Here is a 21,250-nt window from a genome sequence, read left to right on the forward strand (position 1 = left end):
CACTTATAGCTTTCGTCCCTTTACTCTCACCATTCACAAAACCCATTCCCCGCACCCCTTGTGTGCGACGTGCCGCGCGATGGACTCGAGGCAAGACCTCATTTTCGACGCCGACAGGGACTCGCACCATGGCGACGACTCTGAGAGCAGCACCGACACTTTTGAAATGTCTTGTCTCGAGGAAGTCCCGGTTACTCCCCGGCGGATTGACTACGACACCTCACCATATCGCTCGAGTTCTCTGGATTTGGACGACGACTCGGACATTGAGGATGTTGGAGATCAGGCACTGTTGGGGTCTTCCTCAAGAACAAGGAGCCGGGAGCGGTCAGCGGAGCATGCCACGGATATCTTCACCCAGGTCAAGCGCATAGTGCTCGAGGTACGTCGTCGTTCTTCGACCATCATGTTCTCTCTCACATTCCTTATGCTACCAGACGGCTCCGACGCTGTTGCTGACAACAATTGGTTTACTCTTGACCGGCGAACTCCTGGATCATGTTTCGGTGAGTGGACGTTGCATGGGCACGACATCCTGTGAGTCCTTCTGATGGGCGTGCGTAGCATTGGAGAGCTATAGCTCGCATTGACGAACTCATCATGATCATACCTGTCATTCTCAACCTCAAGGGCAACCTTGAGATGAACTTGTCAGCACGCCTCGGCACCTCTGCCAACATGGGAGACCTCGACATCCCCGCCAAGCGGCGGTCTATAATCCTTGGGAACCTTACCCTTCTCCAGGTTCAAGCCACCGTCGTGTCATTCTTTGCTGCATGTGTAGCCTTTCTCATGAGCAGGATCGTCCCTGACGAGAACGTCAACGAGGACACGCCTCTTGGCGGGGCGACCGGTGACATGGTTCTACGGCTCGTTGCCCGTGGTGTCCACAAGCCCAAGCCACATAGGCCTGTTCCGCCGCCTCCGTCAGGTGCTGCAGAGTGAGCGGTATCCGTCAATTCTCACGAATTCTATACTTACCTCCGTTCATGTGCACGCTAGATTTATCATGGTTGCTTCTGCGGGAATGTGCGCGGCATGCTTGTCAAGCATACTTCTAGGGTCTTTCATGTGCGGCTTGGTTGTGTTGTGTCGGAAGTTTGGTCTGGATCCAGGTACGAACCTTCTCTCATGGGAGCACAAATCTTCCATTTTCCTGACCACGCCTCCAGACAACATTGCTCCTCCTGTGGCAGCGTGTCTCGGGGACTTGGTGACGCTATCCTTGCTTGGAGTCATTGCGGAACTACATCTCCATGTCCTCGACACACCAGTACCAATCATCATCGTCATTCTTCTCGCCCTCGCGGCAGTTGGCTGGGCGTACCTCACACACCGCAATGACCACGTCCGACACTTACTCACGGAGGGCTGGTCGCCCCTCTTCATTGCTATGATCATCAGCACGGGCACTGGAATTGTCCTGGATACGTTCGTGGAGCGATATAGTGGCTTCGCTCTGCTTGCTGTAGTTATCGCAGGTATGTGCCATGTTTAGTAAACGTGTTTGAGAGCTTGACCGGAGTATCCATAGGTCTTCCTGGGGGAGTCAGCTCGATTTTCGTCTCGCGTTTGTCCACAGCACTGCATGCTGCTACGGTCAAGGCTTCCTCGGCCATGGCCTCCATGACAGATCTCAAAGAGGACAAGCATCATCCCGCGCCACGCCTCGTCCTTATGACCCTCATCGTTGTTAGTCTCCCTGTCGAGATTATTTTCCTGATCTGTGTCGTCGCCTTCGGATGGATACACCTGCCATTCCTGTTCATGGTCGTCCAGATCTGTTTCTTCCTCATCGCAGTACGTATTGCTTCGGTCGTTGTTGGAAGACTTGCTGACCGCACGCTGGCAGATCACCATATCGCTACTCGTCGCACAAGTCCTCACGATCTTCCTCTGGAAGCGAGGTCTCGATCCGGATATGTACGCGCTACCCTGTCAGTCCGCTCTCACAGACCTTGTCGGCCAGCTCCTCCTGGTCGCATGCTACGAGGTCGCCTCACTCTTGGGGGTGAAGGTCGCCCTCAAGCACAAACCCAATACCTCACGTTCCCTCTTCCACAAGCGTTGATCCACGTATCATGACACATGTCGCCTCCGCTGTCGCCTGTCGTTCACTGTATCGTCATCGTTCTCCTTGCTGTGTTGTATAGTCCGACGCTATCATTTACATTCGCGTTACCATACCCTTGCAATAATTTATCCATCTTGTTTTCTAAGCTAACATCCCGCCTATGGCACACGCAAGCCAAAGCAACCTTTGGATCAAGGATAACATGTACATCGTCCCGATAAGAGCGAAACTTCGAAGCCTAGACGCTAGGCTTCGACGGGATGAAGTAACTCGCGGGTCGAATGCTCTTCCCTGCGCGTATTCGTTGGATTTTTCAACGGTCCATGGATCAGCTATTCTTATACATACGAGCCTACGCCGAGTCAAAAGTCATCTATAATAATTGGGTTAATTGAACTGTGTAGGTGAAGTTGAGTATACGCTTGCACACCTCCCTCCCACTCGGATTGTCGGTATCAAACCGGCGAGTTTCTGTAAATCCCATGAAGTTCCATCCTCCCATGCATATCCTACAATACGTTGGGCTGCAGGCAAGCCCTTCAAGAAGCTATCCGTTGGCGTATACCCAGAGGTGGTCGGACATATTTATGTGGACGCGGCATCAGCAAACTGCGGCTGGTTAGAGAACACGTTACAGTTGCCTACCGAGGATGGTAGCGCATGGACGTACATCGTAGTCGGCTATGAGGAGTGGTAGTACGGGATCGGCGGACGCAGAGTATGGTAGCACAGTTTCAGCGGCCGTGGGGTATGGTAGCACGGCTTCGGCGGCTACGACGTATGATCACACAGCTTCGGCGCATACGAAGAATGATCATGCAGCGTCGGCGCCGAATATCAATGAACGTACATAGTCGTTTGCCAGCGAGGTGTGTAGTCGGAGATTAGTACGCCATACATGTGCAGCTAATAAGTGAGTTTGCGGAGACAGGCCGGGGTCGGACCAGGAGTTGGGGAAAATTGAAAGGACTCCGACTCGAGTCGGAGGACGCGCTTGACTTGAAGATGACGTCACGCGCTCTCCCGGCGGGCGGCCATACATAAACGTGTTCGTGCTGCTGTTCGTCGCCGCCACCTTCTTGACCTCTGACCACCGTCATCCTCTCGCTCGACCTTCCTACAGCTGGTGGACCTCGCTGTTTCCTACACCCAAACTTACGTCGGCAGCTTCCCCAGCAGTTGCCACGCCCGGGGCCTTTGCTGACAGCACTGACCAAGGCTCCACGTCGATGGATTATGGTGCAGTATTCGCCGCGGAGTACATGGTTTAAGGGGAGCTGAAGAGCAAGGTACGCACTCTGTTCCAATGAGTTCCTGTGCGCGTACGTCCTTCCGGGGTGCGCATATGTGCACTGTCTTCTTTGGCCCGCCGCCCAAGCAAGTCCGGGCGGAGGGAAGTCGCTTTTTTCTTACCGCCCCTATTTCATCATCTGAGCGAGCAGCTGTATGCGACATTTCTTGTGAGTCTACACCCTCCAGTATTATCTCTATCTGCCCAGTCTTCTCATTGCTTGCTCTTTGAACATGGTTCTGTGACTCCCTCCTGTTCTCGTCGTTTGGCTTCACCTGGCGGCAATTTCCCTCTTCTCACCTCACGTCATCTGCTCTCCTGAGGTGAGTTACATTCCTTGGTCCTTGCTTGCAGCCCTGGTCCTGCGCGACTGTATTGTCCATGTTCTGGTACGCTGTCTCATCACTACCAAGTCTCTTGTTCGCCGCCTCTTTAGTCGCAAATACGTTTAGTGTACTTGTAATTTCAGTAGCTGGCCACGAACACAATATACGTCTTCTGCATAATAGTATGGAATGACCTCGTTGCAACTGCATAAACCCGGCTCGCACCTGTTCTTGCCTTTGGTGGTATGATAGCACACCATACTGGTATGGTAGCACACCGCGGAGGTATGATCATGCACTACCATACCCGGCGCTTGTACGATCATTGCTTACCGGTATGACCATACTGGCGGTCTTCTGAGAACACGCCGACCATACATCGTCACTGAATATATGTATTAGAATTGTCTACATGTATGACCATGGACTATAGTACGGGCGCAAGGTTTTGTGATGGGAGCCTGGAGGTTGGGAGCCATCGGCACTCAAAGAGCGGCTCCGGGAGCGCCTGGTTGGTTATGAAGTGGATGTGTTCCCCATGGATGTAACCATGTTGTAAGATACCCAAAGTCTTGTTCATCCAAAGATGGTCCCAAGACGGTCTAGTATGACGGTGCTTTGCAGAGTCTGCCCAGTACTGGGCATGTCGAACGTCGGTGGTTACCACTGCGCAGGCCACGCCCGAGAGTGTTGTTCAGCATGTTCATAACGAGAGTACTACACATACGAAAGCATAGAATATGCAAAGTCTATATGGAATAAGATAGCGAGAGCCACAACAACCAGTCTTGAAAGTCTGAAGCTTGGCGTCGGAGGAGTGGGAATGATGGCAACGTGGGCCGAGCAAGGAAACCTACACGATTGAATACTCGAGTCTTAAACATCGAGGGGCTCGGGGTCGACGTCCATGCTTGCGCTGTCGTCCTGAGGAGGCGTTTCTGTGTCACGCTCCTTGCCAGCAGCTGCCTTTCCACCACGACCACGGCCCCTGCCGCGTCCCCGCCCCCTACCACGCGTCGTTTTCGCCGAGCTTGGCTCCTCCCCAGATGACGATTCCCCAGCGGCGGAGTCCGCGGCAGCGTTGGTTGTAGAGGCACCCCTTCCACGTCCACGACCGCCACGTCCTCGTCGTCCCCCACGTGCTCGCTTGCCAGAAGCACCCCTACGGCCGGACGCAGATGGAGTCGGCTCGTCTGGCTCTGTTGTGTCGTGGTCCTTGTCGCCATCAAAGTACTCGTTTCGCGCGATCGAGCGGTCATCACGTGACTCGCCTGCATGCGCCGTCCCGTTCTCCTCCTCCTTCTCTTCCCTCGAGCGTTCTTCGTCTGCGAGCCAACCTGCAAGGTCTGGGGGGATTTCCTGCATAGCGACGCTAGGCGCTCCTTGAAGGTAACGAAGCTTGTTCCGGACCGCGAGCGTGATGCGCTGGAGGGACATTGGCGTGTTCTGGTTCTCGACGCGCCCCGTGAGTGGGGGATGGAGCTTCCACTTCGTCTCGCGGAAGAACGAGTCATAAATCGTCCTGGGAAGCTCGTCGGGAACGGAGGCTCCGACGAGAACGGACGTCTCGTACGTCCAGCACCGCGAGACGTTCTTGATCGTGTACCCGCCGCCACCCACGACAAGCAACGGGACGTTGAATTTGCGGACGAAGTTGACGCATTCGCCGTGCGCCGCGATGGAGAGGTTGAATGCGCCAAGACGGTCGCAGCCAAGGGAGTCGGCGCCACATTGCAAGACGATAGCGGTAGGTCTGAAGGCCGTGACGGTGTCGTCGATGACGGTCTTGAAGATAGTCAGATACATGTCGTCGTCAATGCCATCCTTAAGGGGCACGTTCAGACAGAAGTGCTTCCCGAGGCCGGTCCCGTTGTCGTCGAGCTTGCCGGTACCAGGGAAGAAGTCGCCCGTGTACTTGTGGAAGGAGACTGTCATGACGCGGTCGGTGTGATAAAAAGCGAACTCGACGCCGTCTCCGTGGTGAATGTCGATGTCGATGTAGAGTACACGTGGATGATACCTTGTTCATGCGGTTATAAGCATCGGTGACCATGGTGACTGCGGTAATGTGCGCACCTGAGGAGCTCGAGAATTCCTAGCACGATGTCGTTGACGTAGCAGAAGCCGCTCGCTTCAGCCTTCTTTGCGTGATGCAACCCGCCGCTCCAGTTTATAGCAATGTCCGTAGTACCGGCACAAAGCTTTCGTGCGGCTGCCAATGACGCTCCCGCGTACATCTTGCAAAAGTCGTACATGTCAGCAAATATGGGACAATCTTCGACGCAGTTAAATCTGTCGATCATTTGCTTCATTTCTCCCTGGTTATGTGGCGTAACTCTACGTGGTTGGAGACCGCAATGAGCAAGCATGCCTGACAAGATGGTTAGATTACATACCTTGACAAGAACTCGATGTAATCGTGATCGTGATATGCTTCAAGTTCGGCTTGCGTGGCAGGTCGAGGATTGTACCAATTGTGGATCTGCTTGTCCAAGCCGTAGCCCATGACCAGCGTATTCGTCAACGTCAGCCGATGTGGCTTCATTGGATGATGTTGCTGCAAACATTGGTCAGTATTCGATTGTGGTTCTCAGCCAATGAAGAAACCGTCATACTCCGTAATGCTGTGCGCCGACGCCTTTCGGGAAGTAGTACGAGACTATGGGCCTTGAATGCGGCTGTTGAGATGTCTGTCAGCTATCTCAATGTCAGAGCATGTCAGTAATCCTTACATTCACGCGTTCTGTAATAGGTTGTGCGGTACCATGTGAACCTCTGTCGTCGAAATACGGTGACGACGAAAAGGTGAAAGTTGTCGCTTGCGAGGAGCGAACCATATTGTTGATGTTGTGCTGTCGTCAAGAAACAACAAGAAGAACACTATGTTACTTTCTAAGTATACCTTAAGTGTAGCGGAGAGATATACCGGAAATGCCTATGCGCGTTATGTTCTGGTCAAGAAAGCTTTGGCTGCAGCAGTCTCCTGTGGGTCCAATAATTGATGTAGGTGAGAACTCCGGTCAAAAATGCAAGGTCAATGTAAATCAATGACAACCACCTACACAGTGTTGTTTTCTGAGTTCCTAGCGCAGATACGCTGCTTTTGCGATGCCGTGAAGTGGTTGTTTTGGGTAGAGGATGTTAGTGACTGGTACGCACGCAAGTTTGGGCGGTCGACCGGGATCTGCCACAGTGCTTACGTGATCATCCCAAAAAGTGTTGTTGGACGCTTCTCAGCGCTTGTCGGGGCATTGTCGCCGTTGGCGGCGTCAACGCCGACCTCATCTTGCTCCTCGTCGTCAACATCGTCTTCGCCGTCGTCGCCCACAACGATGACTACGAGGCGTGCCATCGCATGTCTCATTGCTTGTTTAGCTCTCCTCCCTCTCGCATATTCATCTAGAGGAGACCAGGCGGAAGAGTTCAGAGGCTGCGTCTCGATATGTCGGTCTCGAACATGTCAAAGCTCTGCTCCAGAACCTCTACCACTTGCCTTACGACTCGCTCGCTGGACATGCGAAGATGACTGCAAGTACCACTGCATGCACCTCATCACCGACAGAGCTGTCGAGCACGGTAGGAGAATCGAACAGTACCACGGCAAGTGGCCGTTTTGGCGGTTCGCGGGCATGCAAGAGCCTGCGTCCGTGCTCTTTTCCATCTTCAACTTTGCCGCACATGCCTTCGGCGCACGCAAACTACAGGATAGAGTGCCGGATGAGCATCCCATGAAGAACTACTACTTGTTGTTCGCGTTCGTCAGCATGAACGCTTGGATCTGGTCGTCTGTCTTCCACACTCGAGGTCGGCTTCTTCTATCGGCTTGGTGAGGAAAATGGAGACTGAAGGCATTTCCGGTGCGTAGATCTTCCCACTACTGAGAAGTTGGACTACTTCTCCGCCGCCCTCGCAATCCTCTACGCCCTATACTACACAGTTATCCGACTGTTCCATCTCTATCCCATGGAACGGACTCGTCTAACTGCTGCCTCTACTCCCTCCACGACATCCCGCATCCGACGCCTGTGGACGCTTGTATGCGCACTCACCTTCGTCGCCCACATTTCATACCTTACGCTCCTCCCCCGCTTTGACTACTCATACAACATGGCCTTCAACCTGGCTATCGGCATGTCGCATAACCTCCTCTGGCTCGCTTACTCCCTACCCTCCTCATTATCATTCATTCGGCGCTATCCTGGTAGAGCGAGGAGCTACCGTCCGCCTCACGCCTTCAAGCCCGCAATTTTCACGCTTCTAACCACGGCAGCGACGGCACTGGAGCTCTTCGATTTCCCGCCCTGGGGCAGGATCATCGATGCTCATTCACTATGGCATCTCGCGACAGCGCCCATAGCTGTGTTCTGGTACGATTTCCTTGTGGAGGATGCATGCGACGATGGTTGGAGGGCGTCACGGTTGTAGTCGCAACGTAATCACGGTGAGGCAATATGTTCAGTCGCCCGCGGCGGAAGCGCTAAACTGTCTTGAAGCAGGGGCCTTGGCGCATGCATCCGCTGTTATATATCTGGCCAGCTTGTCTAGTGCAGTGTCTCTGAGACGTCGGGCCAAGGGTTACCCTGGTCCATGTTCGCCCACTTGTTGTATTGACCACGTCCCCGACGATGCAGTCGTGTTTCAACTACTATGGAGAGTGTCGATATCCAAACATGTTTGAAGTCCGATCTCGCCGGGGTTATGTCCGAGCATGGACGTCAAATCAGGTCTATTCCGTAATGACCGCAGTTAGCCGGTTAGCCCTGTCTATCCTGTCGTCCATCTTGCGTCCCTCCCAACCAGCAGGAATGGCTAGCCATCTCGACGATAAGTAAGTCCTCGCCACCAAGCACGAGGTCGATAGCTGATGTACGAGTCGCAGTTGTCTATTCTGCAAGATCATTAAGGGTATGTCAATGACGGTCCGATGTCGTTCAGATCGATAGCATCGAAGCTGAATGGATACAGGGGAACTACCGTCCCTCAAGATACTTGAGACTGACCTCAGGTATGCGTTGCCACAGCAGGGATCAAGGATTCAATCAACTGATAGCGTGCCAGCTATGCCTTCCTCGACATCGGGCCCGCATCGGAGGGTCATGCCCTGATCATTCCTAAGTGTAAGTTTCCCATCATGCCTCACGCAGAGCAGATCTAACGTTCCAGCGACAGACCATGCTAATCGGATGGACGAGGTCCCAGACGAGTACCTCGCTGACATCCTTCCAATCGCCAAGAGGCTGGCGAAGGCGATGGATATCGTAGATTACAATATTCTTCAGGTAAGTCTGTCACTTATTGTCCCACTCGTAGCTTCTAAATCTGCCACTCCTACAGAACAATGGGAAGATTGCTTTCCAGCACGTCTTCCATGTCCACTTCCACGTTATCCCGAAGCCTAATGCGAAGGAAGGGCTTGTCCTTACGGAGTGGCCGCGCGTCGAGCCCTCGAAGGAGGTGTTAGCGAAGGTGTTAGAACGGATCGTTTCTCGGCTGTGAGCTGTAGGTCGCCGAGGTACTATGACAAAGTTGTGCATATTGTGCAGTGAGCGAACATACCATCGGGCCGGCAGCCCGTATCGTATCGTCATCGCAAGATCGCACGCGTTTTTGTTCTCCTGCAAGAAAGGCTTCATCCTACAAGCTCAGTCTCGTCCGATCTTCCACTGCAATATCGATTGGGAACTGGTAATCATGGCTGCGCTCAATGCGCAATTGATCGTTCTGCTAATTCCAACCCTGGCAGATGGATTACCACTCGACTTACGGTGTCAACGAGGACATTCCCACCTTCACACCTCATCTTACAACCAGCGACAAAGCATATCTTTCTCAGATCGACTTGTGCCAGGTTCAGGAATGGACAGCGGGCAGGATCCACCGGCTAAGGGCGAGGATCGATGAGATCAACAAACGTATCAGCTCGCTCAGTTCGGTCTACAACGCCGCGGCACCTATCAATCGCACGCTCCCTGTGGAAATTCCCAAGGAAATCTTCGCCAACCTCACGCCGAGCAAGTTCCCAGGTCATAGCTTCAAGGTGCTTGGCATCTGTCGGTTGTGGCGGCACCTCATCCTACACAAACCAGAATACTGGGCGGATGTGCTCACCAGGCGGACCAACCACCGCTCCATGTGGTGGCCATTGGACATGGCTCGAAACCAATTCTTCCTCGACCTCGCTCGTGAACACACAGGAAACCCGTCATCGTTTGCCTATTCAGGAAATGATCATGAAATGGTAAGTTAAATGTTAAGCTCTGTCATCCGCCAAAAGGCTGCTGAATCTCCGACCACTGCGCCTCTCTAGGCTAAGGAAAGGTTGCAAGAACATTTCCTAAGGCTGAAAAGGTTCAAAAGTAGCACTTCAAATAGGACACATCATCTGCGGTAGCAACATCCTCCCGCTGCTGTGCGAAGAGTCTGCTGACGGCAAGGAGTGCCTGTGTTGAGGAGCTGTCCATTACTTGGAGTTTCGGCCATGACGAGCCGACCGAATCCGCACGTACTCTGTCGGAGAGCATCCACAGGTCCGCTGCTTCACCTGCCGAGTCACCGTATTGGGCTGGTTCTGCTGTCTTCCCTATCCTTCGCGACATGGTCGTAACAATGGTTCAGCGAAAACATGCTGCGAGCACTCGGGAACGGTATACAGGAGCACTTGAGGATCGTGATGGACGATGTGGACGTCTTTGTTGTCGAATGACAGCGAGTATAGTAGAGGAGTATACTTATTCGGGACCGGGATGCGGCGCCAGCCTCGTGTCTGCACCAGTCCTCCGTACGACACGTCATGCCAATCGCTGGTCAACCTCTCCTACATATCGCCGTTCGCCTTTGGACAATCCCGGCTTTGCCATCAAATAGTGGGCTCCTAGTATGTCGCGCATTCTCGGTCTCAGTCAGCACATGTCAGCACTGACCTAGACTTGCCCTAAGGATGCACGTCCCTTCCTACCACGTCCGAACGGACAATCTACCTCCGAATGATGGGCCAGGGATCACACTCGCAGAGAAGGCTTATCTCGCAAGCCTGGACGGTTTGCAAGTTCAATCTTGGACTATGGTTAAGATTGCAGAGTGCATGGAGCGCGTTCGTCTGCTCAAGACTCTGTACAACGACGCGGCTCCCATCAATCGCACGCTTCCCAAGGAGATCCTGATGGAGATATTGGGCAGACTACGGCCGATGGAGTGCCGGAGGGAGGAAGGGATCAAATTCCTACATGTCTGTCGCCTGTGGCGTCAAGTACTCCTGGCTGTACCCGAATTTTGGGTGGATCTCCTGGCAAAGCCGCGAATTCTCACCCAGCCGATGTCCGAACAGCAAAAAGACCGGTTGCGATTCACGCTAGGGCTCACCGGCTCTCGACCACTCACTCTGTCCCTTGGCTCTAAATCGTCCGGTTTTCCTCTTCAACTCGCACAAATCATCGCGCCGTATCAAAATCGAATTGTGTCCTTGACCTTATCGACCATCCGTCCGCAGGACAGCACCTTCCTCAAGGCGTTCTTCCATGACGGACTGCCGCTGCTGGAGCGGTTGTCTGTCAACTACGTAGACACTCCAAGGCAAGACGTTGAACCGCTCATCGATTTCCGACGGGCACTCTTCCCTCGACTGCGATATCTCAAGCATCCTTTCGGATTATTCAAGCTGTGTGACATCGGGACGCAGCTCCGCGAGCTCGCACTGTTCTATTGTATATCCTTCCACACAGGGCGAAACGCGCCCTCCACGCTCACAAGCATTATGGCCTGCTGTACATCGCTGGAGAGCCTGTCCCTCCACGACACCATCCCTGAATTCGAAGATGCACCCGAGCACCTGTGGCTGCGTCCGCCGAACACCCTCCTCAAGCTCAAGATCAACGACACCCGTGGAGACCTCCTCCACAACGTTCTCCCATACCTAGCCTATCCTCCAACCTGCCGCGTAGATATCCACTGCTTCGATGCTGTATCCACCTTCGCCGGCAATGACGGATTCCTCCATCGTGACTCACAACCGTATCGCCAACTACGCACGGCCGACGAGATCAGGCTTGGCGTTGGTACCGTGGAGGCCAGAGTTGGTGGTACCAGGCGTCTTCTCACCAAAGTCGATGCTAGTTGGTCGTGGGGGAGAACAGTACTCGTACACTGCATCGCGGACTTCGCGGCGCTATTCTCGGAGCCTTTCACCAAGGTCACGACCCTACAGATCAGCATTCCGCCGTATGATCCACTCCAGGACGACATCAGGGGCAACTTGCGAAGGTTGCTCGCTGCGTTCACCAATGTCGTCCGTCTCGACGTCCGAGGTTGCGATGGGAGGCACGACATCATCCCGCTCCTCAAGGAGTCAGCCGGACCGTCAGGAGCTTGCGCCTGTCCGCGCCTAGAGGAGCTGCGTATCGACTGGCTGCGAGCCGACGACGAGGCGTTCTCGTGTTCACTGCCGTCCGACGGCATATGGCACCGCTTCGGTCCTGCAGTCTTCGCCAGATTTTGCGAAATCGTGAGGCGTATGCTGAAGCGCAGGATATCCTCGGGAGCACCGCTGAAGAGGCTGACCGTGGGGGTGGCATCCGGACTGGACGCGCACTACTTCGATGGCAAGCGTTGGGATCCTGTTGCACTCACGCAACGCCTCCGGGAATCTCTGGGGCAGTCGCTGGAGGATGTCGATGTGGTTTGTAGCGACCAACAAGTTCAAGCGAATGTACGTGTTCAACCGTAGAGGATTGGGTGGACCGTGAGTCGCTGATCTAATTTGCAGGATGAGAGTGTGTGATGATTCACCACGACTGGCGCAACCTACCGATATCTCGTCGGCAACGTTGATTGCAAAGAGTAGTTCTTGATACGCCTTTCTCTGTGACCCTGCCTACGTATTGTCTATACAGGAGCTGTGCTCCGATGTAACAGGACAATCGTGGATGCAACTCACTGTCTTCGTGACCTTCGCTTGCCTCGCCGTGCGCGGTTCGGACTACTTCACCTCGAGAAGCCTCCCCCTACTTAAGCGCGCAGAATATGCTTCGGAGACATACTTAGCGGCGTGACTGTGGGCGTAACCTTCGGGATGAACGTTGCATTGTGCCGATAGTAGTCGGTGGGATTCGCCTGCTGGAGGAATCATCTCTGGAAACCGCTGGGAATTTGACTAGAGGTTATCGATGGCGTGTGGAGCACAAGCATCCCCGACATGTCCATACATTTGCAGCGTCCGTGAGTGATATCCTAAAGACAGGTTAGATGTGACTAGAGCGTAATTATTTTGAGCGCATGACGCACCGACATCTCAAGTTGATGGAAAGGCGAGACCGCGACGTAACCATCTTCGTCATAGTCAGTATGTGCTTGCTGCTGGGACTTCTCGTGGGTGGCAAGATCCTGGCAAGGCACAGGGCAGGAGGACAGCCAGGTTGGGACGCCAGTTGGTGCAGGAAGAGGCCAACAGGACTCAGTCGCGGTCAAGGCGCAGTCGCGACAACATCTGGGCAACGCCCCGGACCGGTCATTGATCGAGCTTACCAGCCAGTCAAATTCGGTTTCTAAAGCCAACAGCGGAATGCTCATGCACACGCTGGAATTGCTGGCATGCATGGATACATCGAAAGAGAAGCAACGAACTGAGACGAACGCAACAGGCACGACACACTATGTTGCCGTCTTCGCCTTCTTCGTCTTCTTCGGAGACCCAGCATCGCCCTTCCGCTTCTTCTTGCTGCCATCCGCACCCTCCGCGCCCTTATGAGGTTTTGATGCTTTGCTTGGGGCCTCTTCGACGGGGGCAGAGTCCACGTCCATGGTCGCCGAATCGTCGACGGGTGCAAGGGAGCCCAGAGGCATGAAATGATGGGTGAGAAGTTCTTTGGGGTGTCGTGGACGAGGAGGGTTCTGGTGCACAATGGGAGTAGATTCTGGGGAGGACTGGGGAGGCGTGGGCAATGTTGGACGCGCGGAGATGACTAGACGGCGGGTGATGGGCTTTGGTGCTGATTGTATTCGAGCTTCAGAAGGATTCTGGGGATCATAGATGTGCTACACACCTTGGTAGAGCTTCCCATCCTTTTTCTGCCGGGGAAGTAGACACGAGACTGCTCGCAACTCGTCTCCGCCCACAGTGTCCGCCTCATCCTCACCGAGCGACCATACATCATAAGAGGTGTGCTTGCGCTCTATTGAGCCTACTCTTGCGGTGCTAGAAGAGGCAGATGCCTCAAGTTTCACGCCCTCCAGGTACTTGGGCTTAAGCTGCACGAACTGGTAAGTAGTGGTCATATGAAGTATGTAACCCGTCTCTCACCCCGTCCGGCACCCTAACCACCCAGAGTTCGAGATTATCATCGTCGTTAATTGCATCCCAATCGAAGTCTCCCTCCTCGCCCTTGTGCTTCATGAGAACGAAACCCTCCGGTGGCTTGTACGCCAAGTCTAGGTCGTCGCCCTCATTCTTGCCATGCTCGTCGACATCCGCGACCGCCTGGGCTTTCTTGCGCTTGTCCTTCGACTTCTTCGCTCTCTTCGCGACGACTTCAGGTTCCGGGGATGGGGAGGACGAGCGCGAGGAAGACATGATGCGGACAGAGACACACAGCGCGCGCCTCCGGACAGGAAATTAGCAGTTTCCCAAATTGGAAAGAGCGCGTCAACCGACGTCGCGGCGACGCGTCTACGTGCTTGCTCCCGACGACGACACCGCCGGCCACGACGACGGCGAGCAACACGGCCACGACAACGTTTGCTGCTTCCTTCCTACTTCTGACACGTCCTCATTCTCTCTCCGACGATGTCCACCGCAACTCCAGGCTCTGAGAAGTCGTTTCTGCGACGCCTCACGGTCGCTACTCAACCCGCTCTGACCAAGATTGCGTACGGCTCGGCGCCGTTCATAACCGTCTTTGCCCTCATCCATCTGACGGCACCCGTTATGGCGAATCTGGGAGGAACATCGTTGGCTTCGCAAGTCATGGTGCGTGAAATTACCTTGTTGGGCGAGGTGTCCGCGGCGAGAACAGCGGTCCGGCGGTGGCTACGGAGAACAAGACGGCACATATATTCTCGAGGATATCTCTGCTCTGGCGCCGATGCCGCCACCTTCTTCAGGCTGCACGCTGCCCTACGGGGGAAGAAAGCTTAGGAGAGAAAGCTTGCTCTCTGCCACACACTGTGACAACATGGGCTCGCCGTCCTGTGTATGAGACGTGAATATGTAAAGGGGCGATAGTCGGAGGGTAGACCTGCCCGTCACAACTTTGCGACGTTGACCATCTTATCAAACCGAGCAATGGAAGTTTTCCCTGTTGTGTTGATTGTTTTCCTCTCATCGACCTCTTTCTGTGCACGCAAGGCCGTCGCGGCTCGCAGTTAGTGGTACATACTCTATGACTGCGTCATGTCCGAGCTGATGAGCTTGTATACCTTCTGGTAGTCCTGTTACCACCGTTTGTCCGTTCTCATGCGTCCCCTCCCGCTTGAAGCTTCCTATACTGACTCCTCACCTCGTGCAGTTGCTAGGAAGAGAGTACTATCAAACTCCCTTCGGCGAGAAGTATCTCGTCCTTGCGCCCTTGGTCATTCACCCAATTTCAGCCACCATGAAGCGCCTTCTCGCACCCAGAGTTGCTCGTCCGATAACAAGCATACTGAGCGTTACCGGATACTCCGCGGCAGTCGTTGTCGCGCTGCATTTCTTCACACACCGTATCGCTCCCTCAGACCCTGCCGCCCCCATCTACTCCGTTGGACCGTCAGAGCTCGACTACGAATATGTGAAGTTCGCTCTGCATGAATGGCCGTGGCGCGGTTTCGTCAGTTATATTGGGCTGACCGCCGTGGTCGCCTGGCACGCCGCGGAGGGCCTGTCTATAATTTGGAACGCCTGGTTGCGCCCCGGCTTTGGGGCCTTGCGCCAATCCGCCCAGTCACGCGCCGTCGGGGCGTTCCTTAGCATCCTCCCCGTGGTGACGGGACTCTACTTCATGTGGCAGGAACCTCTCATGGTCTTCGCGTCTCATGCCGCTAGGTTCAAGGCGGCCTTCACCAGGTCCCTGTACTTTTGATTCTGAAATGCTATCCACGTGATTTCCAAAGACGAGCAAGTGCCTTTCAAGTTCCTGCCTCATCAATTGCCTGCACTGCGTTCCGCCGCGGGTGGCGTTGTCCCTCATAACTTCGCCTTCGGCATCACAAGCCATCCGTCGAGACAGGCCCCTCCGTTCTCGATCGAGCGACCGGAATATGATTTCCTGTGTAAGATAACCCACTCCCACCAGCCGCCGGATTTTAGCCGCTAACGTGGATGAATTCATCTTCTTCCAGGGTGTATCGTATAGCGCCCTGCGCCACCAGATGGGCGAGAGAACCGCCTATCTTTTCAAGCATCACATCTTCTCCGCGTCACACTGCGTGAGCATGATTTTCGTTCAAATTTCATTGGTCCACAGTATTATCGGACGTTAACTGTCTGTATACATCGCGCCCAAGCGGGGGGCCGTTGCTTGTGGATCAAGACAGTGGGCTCGGGTTCGGCCGGGGCCTATACTGTACGTCGTCGGTCCAGCCTCTTCCACCGACTCTCCTACTTCATGATCGTTTTCCCTAATTGTCTGCATCTCTCCAGATTGTTCTGCTGTGCTCTGCTGAGTTTTTGCTCAACCAACCAAATGCTCCACTCGGCTGTTCGTACAGATCTTCCCACGTAACCGTATGTCGTCGCAAGTGTGCCTCTGGTCCAGCTTATAACCAGCAACTCCGATTTAGATGGCGCCGCCTTAAGCTGAGTGGACGCTGTTCTTCGCAGGCGTTGACTGACCATCAGAATCCATCTAGAAACGCGACCTTTTTGCGTACACGGATTGACACACGTCCTGGCGCCAAGACTCGGTGTTGTGTGGCTTCAGATGGATTGTGTGTCCAACCTGTGAGAAGGAATGGACAGTGTATGCATTCCTTCTCACAAGTTAAACTTTGTGTCCCGATTACGTGAATCATTACACAACTCAATCGCCGCTGAACGAAGCACACACCGACTCCATTTCTCAGGCGACAGTTCTCCCAACATTGGTATGACGGCCCGCGACGCACTCAGCATCGGGAAGAGAAGAGATCTCTGATCAAACGCCCTGATCTGGGATCTGGTTCTTTTCCCGATATGTGCGCAATTGGCCTAGACCCGTCCGCAATGAACGGACCCTCGTGATGGCTTGCCCCTCTTGCCCCGGGCCCCGGCAAGATTGCGTCGCGGATGCTTCTGGGCAAGGAGGGCGACCAACCAAGTGAGCTCCTATGCCAATGCCATGCATGATGCAACGGTCTACGCAAGTACCATAGCGGCGTGGCTATCGATCGTTAACGATAGCATTTTGCTTCGTCCGGTCCCCGTAGCCACACGACTATTCGTGGGCGAATCGCAGCTATGTCCCCGGATACGCGCATCTACCAATCTCGCTCGGCCTTCGGAATCCCACCGCTCGGCGCGCGCGAACCGTGTGCCCCGCCCCTCATGTTTTTTGACATCTTCGTGTTCTGGGGTCGTCACCCCATATCTAGAGAATCTCCAGCGAACATCTGGTAACATGCTGTTGTCGCGCGCCGTATTACCTTCAGTTAGAACACCTGATGGTCTCTCGTCCGATGTGTCCCCGGAACCCTTTGGGCTCTCGACACATGCACGAACGCGATTGGAGTTGGTGGCAAGTCGATTGGCCCGAATCATCGCAACACCCCTCGCGAAGGCTTCGTCCCGGTCACTTGCACCGCGGAGCCGCGTGTGGAGGAGAAGAGGTCATCGTGTTTACGTGCGCACATTGATGGCAGGTAAACCCGCTTGAGCGAGCTGCTCAAGCGGGTTTACCTTCCATCTCCTTCCATGCACTATTCCCTCACGCTTCCATTCACCTTCCACAAGATCACGCAGGCGCCTCTCCCGCGAATTAGTCTGCCGACTCTGCCCGTTGCAGCCTGTCGCAGGCCGTTGTCTGTGGTGGCGGACGGAGAGCACGAGCCCGAGACGTACTCGTCGAGGTATGGTTGCCACCGATCGATATATAGGGGCAGCACTTATCGTCGACAGGTCTCTGCTCACATGCCCTCTCGAACTCTGCTCTAAGGCCCGCCGTGTGTTCCGAGGGCCCGCAGGACCACATATGTTATTGTGCCACTCGCTTGTTCCCACCGCCCTGCGGTCATCGCCTGCCGGTTATGGCAGGTGGGTGGCACGAAAGCCTCTCGCCGCAGATGAAGGCGCATGGTCTGCGCAGCGGACATATGTTCTGGACTCTGCTCAACACCCTCTGACCTCCCATTGGCTCGCGCCTGTTCCGTTGGGCGTCCGAGCTCCGCGGCGAGATCTCCTTATGATTCACGAATCCATCTCCGCTCGCTGCGATTTGCAAGTCCGCACGCGACGCGTTCTGCTGGATGCGAGCGCATAGCAGCCACTTGACCCCGGCAGGGCGAGTCCCTCCTTGCACGCATCTTGCAATCAGGCGTCGGGGTTGCTTCCGAGGATACCACGGACAAGCGGGGAAGGGCTTTTTAATTCATCAATAAAGCGGACATTTTACAGATGATTTATCTTGATTTTTTTGTGATGGGGCGCCTTCAAAGCCCGCCGTTAGCCGCCCGGCAGAACCAGGGTGTTGAGTACAGCAACTGCCTGTTAAGGCATCCGGAGGAGATGCGTGCGTTCTCCGTCTCTTCTGTTTGATGCTCGTGATCCCCTGGCTAAATTATGATCCCGATTCCGACTTCATTATGGCAGCAGTGCCCACGATGCGCACGAGACGGGCCGATGGGGGCGAAGAGCCAGGCACCGCGCCGCACATGCACGTAAACGCAGAGCTTCTGTGCGGTGTGTGTGCCACTCGAGTTCTGATCTGTGCCACCGTCTGGTGCGCTGGAGAAGCCGCGAAGCATTGCTGGCGAGAGTGGCCCACGATGGCGCTGATGGCGCGTACGGGCGCATCCCTCTGTGACGACTCAACAAGATGTTCGGAGCGGGCAGCGAGCTCAAGATCGCTCGGTGCGGGTGCGGACCCGACGACGGCGAGACCGGGAGCGGGGCGGGAGGTGAGTAGCCTCATGGGCGTGGCCAGCCGACGGCGAGATCTCGATGGAGGATCAGGTTCTTTTTGTTGACGTCGATCTGGGATCTGCGATGGGCGAGTTGGACGCCGGCGGGGTTCGTGACGTGCAGCGGGCGCCTGCGTGTGGACGGACCAGGACGGGCAGAGCGAACAAAGGAGCGGGATGAGTGTCGGACTCGCTGAGTCTCCGCAAACTCAGCCCTCCCATCGCGAGAGATCTCGGACAGGGGATCGCATGCGCTATTAAAGATCCTGGCCCGCCTCTGCTCCCGCGACGCTCCCAGGTCGATATCTTTCTCGCTCCCGCCCTGCGCCATGTTCGCCACGCCTGCCGCCAGACTCGGGAGCATCTGCGGATGGTCTCCCTCCAACGATCACCCGGATGCCCTCTACACCACGATACCCAGCCCATCGGACGCCTCGACTTCGCAGCTCACTCTTCCTCCTTCGCCTTCCTCGAGCACGCCTCGCGCTCTTCGTAACCGCAACCCCATCCCCAGAAGCCTGTCGCTCGACTCCGATCTGCCTGCCTACGACGAGTACCCCGAAGACATTCACAACATCTCGCGCTTCAAGAACGCGACCTCGCTTCGCCGCTATAGAGCGAAGCGCAGCAAGGATCCCAACTGGGCTCCGCGTCCTCCCAACGCCTTCATCCTTTTCCGTCGTGACTTCGTCGAGAAGCACAAAGGCCAAAACCTCTCGTCTGCCGAGAAGAAGACTCTCTCCAAGCGCGCCGGGGAGGCCTGGCGCGCCCTCACCACCGACGAGCAGAAGGCCTACTTCGACGCCGCTAAGGCCGAGGCCGACGAGCACCTGCGCCGCAATCCCGGCTACCAGTTCCGCCCGGTCAAGCACAGTCGCAGCGAGTCACGTCGGCACCCCGCGCTCCTCTCGCGCCGCGAGCAGGTCGAGGAGTTCATCCGCCAGACGTCTCGGCGCCGCGCTCTGAGCTCCCGCCGCAGGCGCGACCAGTGCCCAACGCCTGGCAGCGCGACCACGCCGGAGCCGCCGGGGACGCCCTCGAGCCAGCACTCGGCGCCGCACCTCGATGCGCGATCGCGATCGCAGAGCCGCTCGGACTCGATCCCTCCCCCCGCGTTCCCCTTGACCCCCGGCTCCGAAGACGAGCGCGGGTACTTCATCGCGCCGCAGGCCCAGTCGACGCCCAACCTCGTCCCCGACCGGCCCCTATATCCAGTGCCGAAGCGGACATGGTCCTACTCCTATACAGGCGAGATCAAGTACTCGCCCTGGGAGTACGTTGACTTCGACGACGCTCACACCAAGGACGCCGACTCGCAGAGCATCAACTCGTTCGACTCCTCCGTCCCGAGCGAGCCGTCGCCGGTGGCGTACGTGGGCGACACGAGTCCTCAACAGATGTCCCCTAATGAGTTCGGCGCTCAGGTGAGTATCGTGTACATCCATCTTGCGCGATCGACGGCTTATTGGCTCGTAGCTGCAGATGCCCGAGCCCATGTTCATGCCCCACCCCGAGCCAGCGATGCCTGCGCCTTCGTCTACGAGCTCGTCTTACATGCCCCCTTCTTCCGGCCCTCTCTTCGAGCGCCGGCGACGTGCCGCGACAATGTCGATGGTCCCTTCGCCACTCACAGTCGTCACGTCGTCCCTGTCCAACTGGTCGAGGGACGACCTAGTGACTGCCCGTATGGTTCCCCGTCCCGACGCGGCTTCTGCACCACCCTCACATCCCCCTTCAGCTCAGCACCCCGCGGCGGTGTTTATGCCTCAGATCCAAGTCACGGGGGCCGACTGGAGCCAAACCGTCCACGACAACAACCTGCTTATGATGCCTATACCCCAAGTCGACCTGGACCGCACGCCGCGCGCACCCATGTTCGCACAAAACGCGCAGGACCCCGTATACACCGCCATGCCAATCTATCCTCCCCCCGAATACGACTTCCAACCCCAACCCTCTATCGCGATGATGCCTCAGGAGCCCATGTCCATGCCCGTTCCCGCGCAGGAAGACATCCCATTCGACATCACCGCCGACATCGAGTCGTACCAATTAGGTCTGCGCACGTATGGCATCGACGTTTCGCAGCCCGAGCCGTACGGCGCGCCGCTGGGGTACGAGGCCGTCGACTACAGCTCGTACTACTGCCACGTGAGCCCCCAGGAGCAGCAGAGCTGAAGCCGCCGCCTGTTTAATATATGTACTTCGTTCTTTTGACGGCTCGCGCATGCGGCCGTCCGTTATGTTGCGCTCTATGATCTTTCACGACCTGCATATGCGATTTTCACGGCTTGACGACGGACGCTTCGCTCGCCATACATTGTAGCATAACATACTTGGGTTTTTATGGACTCACCTCTCTTCGCCTGTATCTATAACGCCCCTCCTCTTCTTCCTCTGCTCCCTCGGGCGTCTTCCTTCCTGTCGCGCGTGTGTCGTGCCCCCATGTTGTATGTAGGCTGCTCGCGCCGGGGCGACGTGTTGTGCGTCGCCCCCGAT

General features: G+C 55.7%; 10 protein-coding genes across 10 annotated transcripts; 8 read left to right on the forward strand and 2 right to left on the reverse strand.

The window, feature by feature from the left end:
• The first annotated feature begins 17 nt into the window (after positions 1-17).
• L226DRAFT_536323 (uncharacterized protein) lies at positions 18-2,248 on the forward strand. The gene is made up of 7 exons (XM_067681096.1): positions 18-382; positions 438-506; positions 565-941; positions 1,003-1,115; positions 1,173-1,481; positions 1,535-1,800; positions 1,853-2,248. The coding sequence occupies exons 1-7, from the start codon at positions 80-82 to the stop codon at positions 2,069-2,071; spliced, it is 1,656 nt and encodes a 551-aa protein (XP_067534202.1). The 5' UTR covers positions 18-79; the 3' UTR covers positions 2,072-2,248.
• A 2,319-nt stretch (positions 2,249-4,567) lies between these two features.
• On the reverse strand, positions 4,568-7,043 carry L226DRAFT_572289 (histone deacetylase; the record flags this gene model as incomplete). The annotated part of the gene is made up of 6 exons (XM_067684657.1): positions 4,568-5,711; positions 5,768-6,028; positions 6,088-6,248; positions 6,307-6,369; positions 6,424-6,466; positions 6,892-7,043. The coding sequence occupies 6 exons, from the start codon at positions 7,041-7,043 to the stop codon at positions 4,568-4,570; spliced, it is 1,824 nt and encodes a 607-aa protein (XP_067534203.1).
• L226DRAFT_465074 (Per1-domain-containing protein) lies at positions 7,024-9,187 on the forward strand (the record flags this gene model as incomplete). Its single annotated transcript, XM_067675898.1, has 5 exons — positions 7,024-7,495; positions 7,557-8,052; positions 8,750-8,808; positions 8,861-8,970; positions 9,026-9,187. 5 exons carry the CDS (start codon positions 7,024-7,026, stop codon positions 9,185-9,187), a joined length of 1,299 nt encoding a protein of 432 aa, XP_067534204.1.
• Positions 8,947-10,184, forward strand: L226DRAFT_104729 (uncharacterized protein). Its single transcript, XM_067672077.1, has 4 exons — positions 8,947-8,970; positions 9,026-9,376; positions 9,435-9,929; positions 9,999-10,184. Exons 2-4 carry the CDS (start codon positions 9,209-9,211, stop codon positions 10,080-10,082), a joined length of 747 nt encoding a protein of 248 aa, XP_067534205.1. The 5' UTR covers positions 8,947-8,970; positions 9,026-9,208; the 3' UTR covers positions 10,083-10,184.
• A 482-nt stretch (positions 10,185-10,666) lies between these two features.
• L226DRAFT_104752 (uncharacterized protein) lies at positions 10,667-12,865 on the forward strand. Its single transcript, XM_067672078.1, has 2 exons — positions 10,667-12,392; positions 12,450-12,865. Exons 1-2 carry the CDS (start codon positions 10,752-10,754, stop codon positions 12,462-12,464), a joined length of 1,656 nt encoding a protein of 551 aa, XP_067534206.1. The 5' UTR covers positions 10,667-10,751; the 3' UTR covers positions 12,465-12,865.
• A 381-nt stretch (positions 12,866-13,246) lies between these two features.
• On the reverse strand, positions 13,247-14,265 carry L226DRAFT_553723 (uncharacterized protein). Its single transcript, XM_067682946.1, has 3 exons — positions 13,983-14,265; positions 13,726-13,930; positions 13,247-13,671 (listed from the first exon to the last, which is right to left on the reverse strand). The coding sequence occupies exons 1-3, from the start codon at positions 14,250-14,252 to the stop codon at positions 13,334-13,336; spliced, it is 813 nt and encodes a 270-aa protein (XP_067534207.1). The 5' UTR covers positions 14,253-14,265; the 3' UTR covers positions 13,247-13,333.
• Positions 14,266-14,363: 98 nt separating this feature from the next.
• Positions 14,364-15,775, forward strand: L226DRAFT_488947 (uncharacterized protein). Its single transcript, XM_067677254.1, has 2 exons — positions 14,364-14,648; positions 15,187-15,775. The coding sequence occupies exons 1-2, from the start codon at positions 14,466-14,468 to the stop codon at positions 15,736-15,738; spliced, it is 735 nt and encodes a 244-aa protein (XP_067534208.1). The 5' UTR covers positions 14,364-14,465; the 3' UTR covers positions 15,739-15,775.
• Positions 15,776-17,245: 1,470 nt separating this feature from the next.
• Positions 17,246-18,303, forward strand: L226DRAFT_536331 (uncharacterized protein). Its single transcript, XM_067681097.1, has 3 exons — positions 17,246-17,475; positions 17,532-17,701; positions 17,751-18,303. Exons 2-3 carry the CDS (start codon positions 17,547-17,549, stop codon positions 18,109-18,111), a joined length of 516 nt encoding a protein of 171 aa, XP_067534209.1. The 5' UTR covers positions 17,246-17,475; positions 17,532-17,546; the 3' UTR covers positions 18,112-18,303.
• Positions 18,197-18,921, forward strand: L226DRAFT_104795 (uncharacterized protein). The gene is made up of 2 exons (XM_067672079.1): positions 18,197-18,360; positions 18,444-18,921. The coding sequence occupies exons 1-2, from the start codon at positions 18,246-18,248 to the stop codon at positions 18,815-18,817; spliced, it is 489 nt and encodes a 162-aa protein (XP_067534210.1). The 5' UTR covers positions 18,197-18,245; the 3' UTR covers positions 18,818-18,921.
• On the forward strand, positions 18,804-21,154 carry L226DRAFT_614133 (uncharacterized protein). The gene is made up of 2 exons (XM_067686588.1): positions 18,804-20,175; positions 20,228-21,154. The coding sequence occupies exons 1-2, from the start codon at positions 19,081-19,083 to the stop codon at positions 20,927-20,929; spliced, it is 1,797 nt and encodes a 598-aa protein (XP_067534211.1). The 5' UTR covers positions 18,804-19,080; the 3' UTR covers positions 20,930-21,154.
• Positions 21,155-21,250: the final 96 nt, after the last annotated feature.

The sequence above is a fragment of the Lentinus tigrinus genome (assembly GCF_003813185.1).
Source record: "Lentinus tigrinus ALCF2SS1-7 unplaced genomic scaffold L226scaffold_17, whole genome shotgun sequence".
Lineage (NCBI taxonomy): Eukaryota > Fungi > Basidiomycota > Agaricomycetes > Polyporales > Polyporaceae > Lentinus > Lentinus tigrinus.

Bases quoted from the DNA above. Each gene is read 5' to 3' on its own strand.
- L226DRAFT_536323 (XM_067681096.1), top strand. From the start codon at position 80: ATGGACTCGAGGCAAGACCTCATTTTCGACGCCGACAGGGACTCGCAC. The intron at 942-1,002 runs GTGAGCGGTATC...TGTGCACGCTAG, and splicing joins CCTCCGTCAGGTGCTGCAGA to ATTTATCATGGTTGCTTCTG. The intron at 1,801-1,852 runs GTACGTATTGCT...GCACGCTGGCAG, and splicing joins TCTGTTTCTTCCTCATCGCA to ATCACCATATCGCTACTCGT.
- L226DRAFT_104729 (XM_067672077.1), top strand. From the start codon at position 9,209: ATGACAAAGTTGTGCATATTGTGCAGTGAGCGAACATACCATCGGGCC. The intron at 9,377-9,434 runs GTAATCATGGCT...CAACCCTGGCAG, and splicing joins GCAATATCGATTGGGAACTG to ATGGATTACCACTCGACTTA. The intron at 9,930-9,998 runs GTAAGTTAAATG...GCGCCTCTCTAG, and splicing joins CAGGAAATGATCATGAAATG to GCTAAGGAAAGGTTGCAAGA.
- L226DRAFT_104752 (XM_067672078.1), top strand. From the start codon at position 10,752: ATGGTTAAGATTGCAGAGTGCATGGAGCGCGTTCGTCTGCTCAAGACT.
- L226DRAFT_553723 (XM_067682946.1), bottom strand. From the start codon at position 14,252: ATGTCTTCCTCGCGCTCGTCCTCCCCATCCCCGGAACCTGAAGTCGTC. The intron at 13,931-13,982 runs GTGAGAGACGGG...CAGTTCGTGCAG, and splicing joins TGGTTAGGGTGCCGGACGGG to CTTAAGCCCAAGTACCTGGA. The intron at 13,672-13,725 runs GTGTGTAGCACA...GAATACAATCAG, and splicing joins GGATGGGAAGCTCTACCAAG to CACCAAAGCCCATCACCCGC.
- L226DRAFT_488947 (XM_067677254.1), top strand. From the start codon at position 14,466: ATGTCCACCGCAACTCCAGGCTCTGAGAAGTCGTTTCTGCGACGCCTC. The intron at 14,649-15,186 runs GTGCGTGAAATT...CACCTCGTGCAG, and splicing joins CGTTGGCTTCGCAAGTCATG to TTGCTAGGAAGAGAGTACTA.
- L226DRAFT_536331 (XM_067681097.1), top strand. From the start codon at position 17,547: ATGCACTATTCCCTCACGCTTCCATTCACCTTCCACAAGATCACGCAG. The intron at 17,702-17,750 runs GTATGGTTGCCA...TATCGTCGACAG, and splicing joins CCCGAGACGTACTCGTCGAG to GTCTCTGCTCACATGCCCTC.
- L226DRAFT_104795 (XM_067672079.1), top strand. From the start codon at position 18,246: ATGATTTATCTTGATTTTTTTGTGATGGGGCGCCTTCAAAGCCCGCCG. The intron at 18,361-18,443 runs GTGCGTTCTCCG...TTATGGCAGCAG, and splicing joins AAGGCATCCGGAGGAGATGC to TGCCCACGATGCGCACGAGA.
- L226DRAFT_614133 (XM_067686588.1), top strand. From the start codon at position 19,081: ATGTTCGCCACGCCTGCCGCCAGACTCGGGAGCATCTGCGGATGGTCT. The intron at 20,176-20,227 runs GTGAGTATCGTG...ATTGGCTCGTAG, and splicing joins CTAATGAGTTCGGCGCTCAG to CTGCAGATGCCCGAGCCCAT.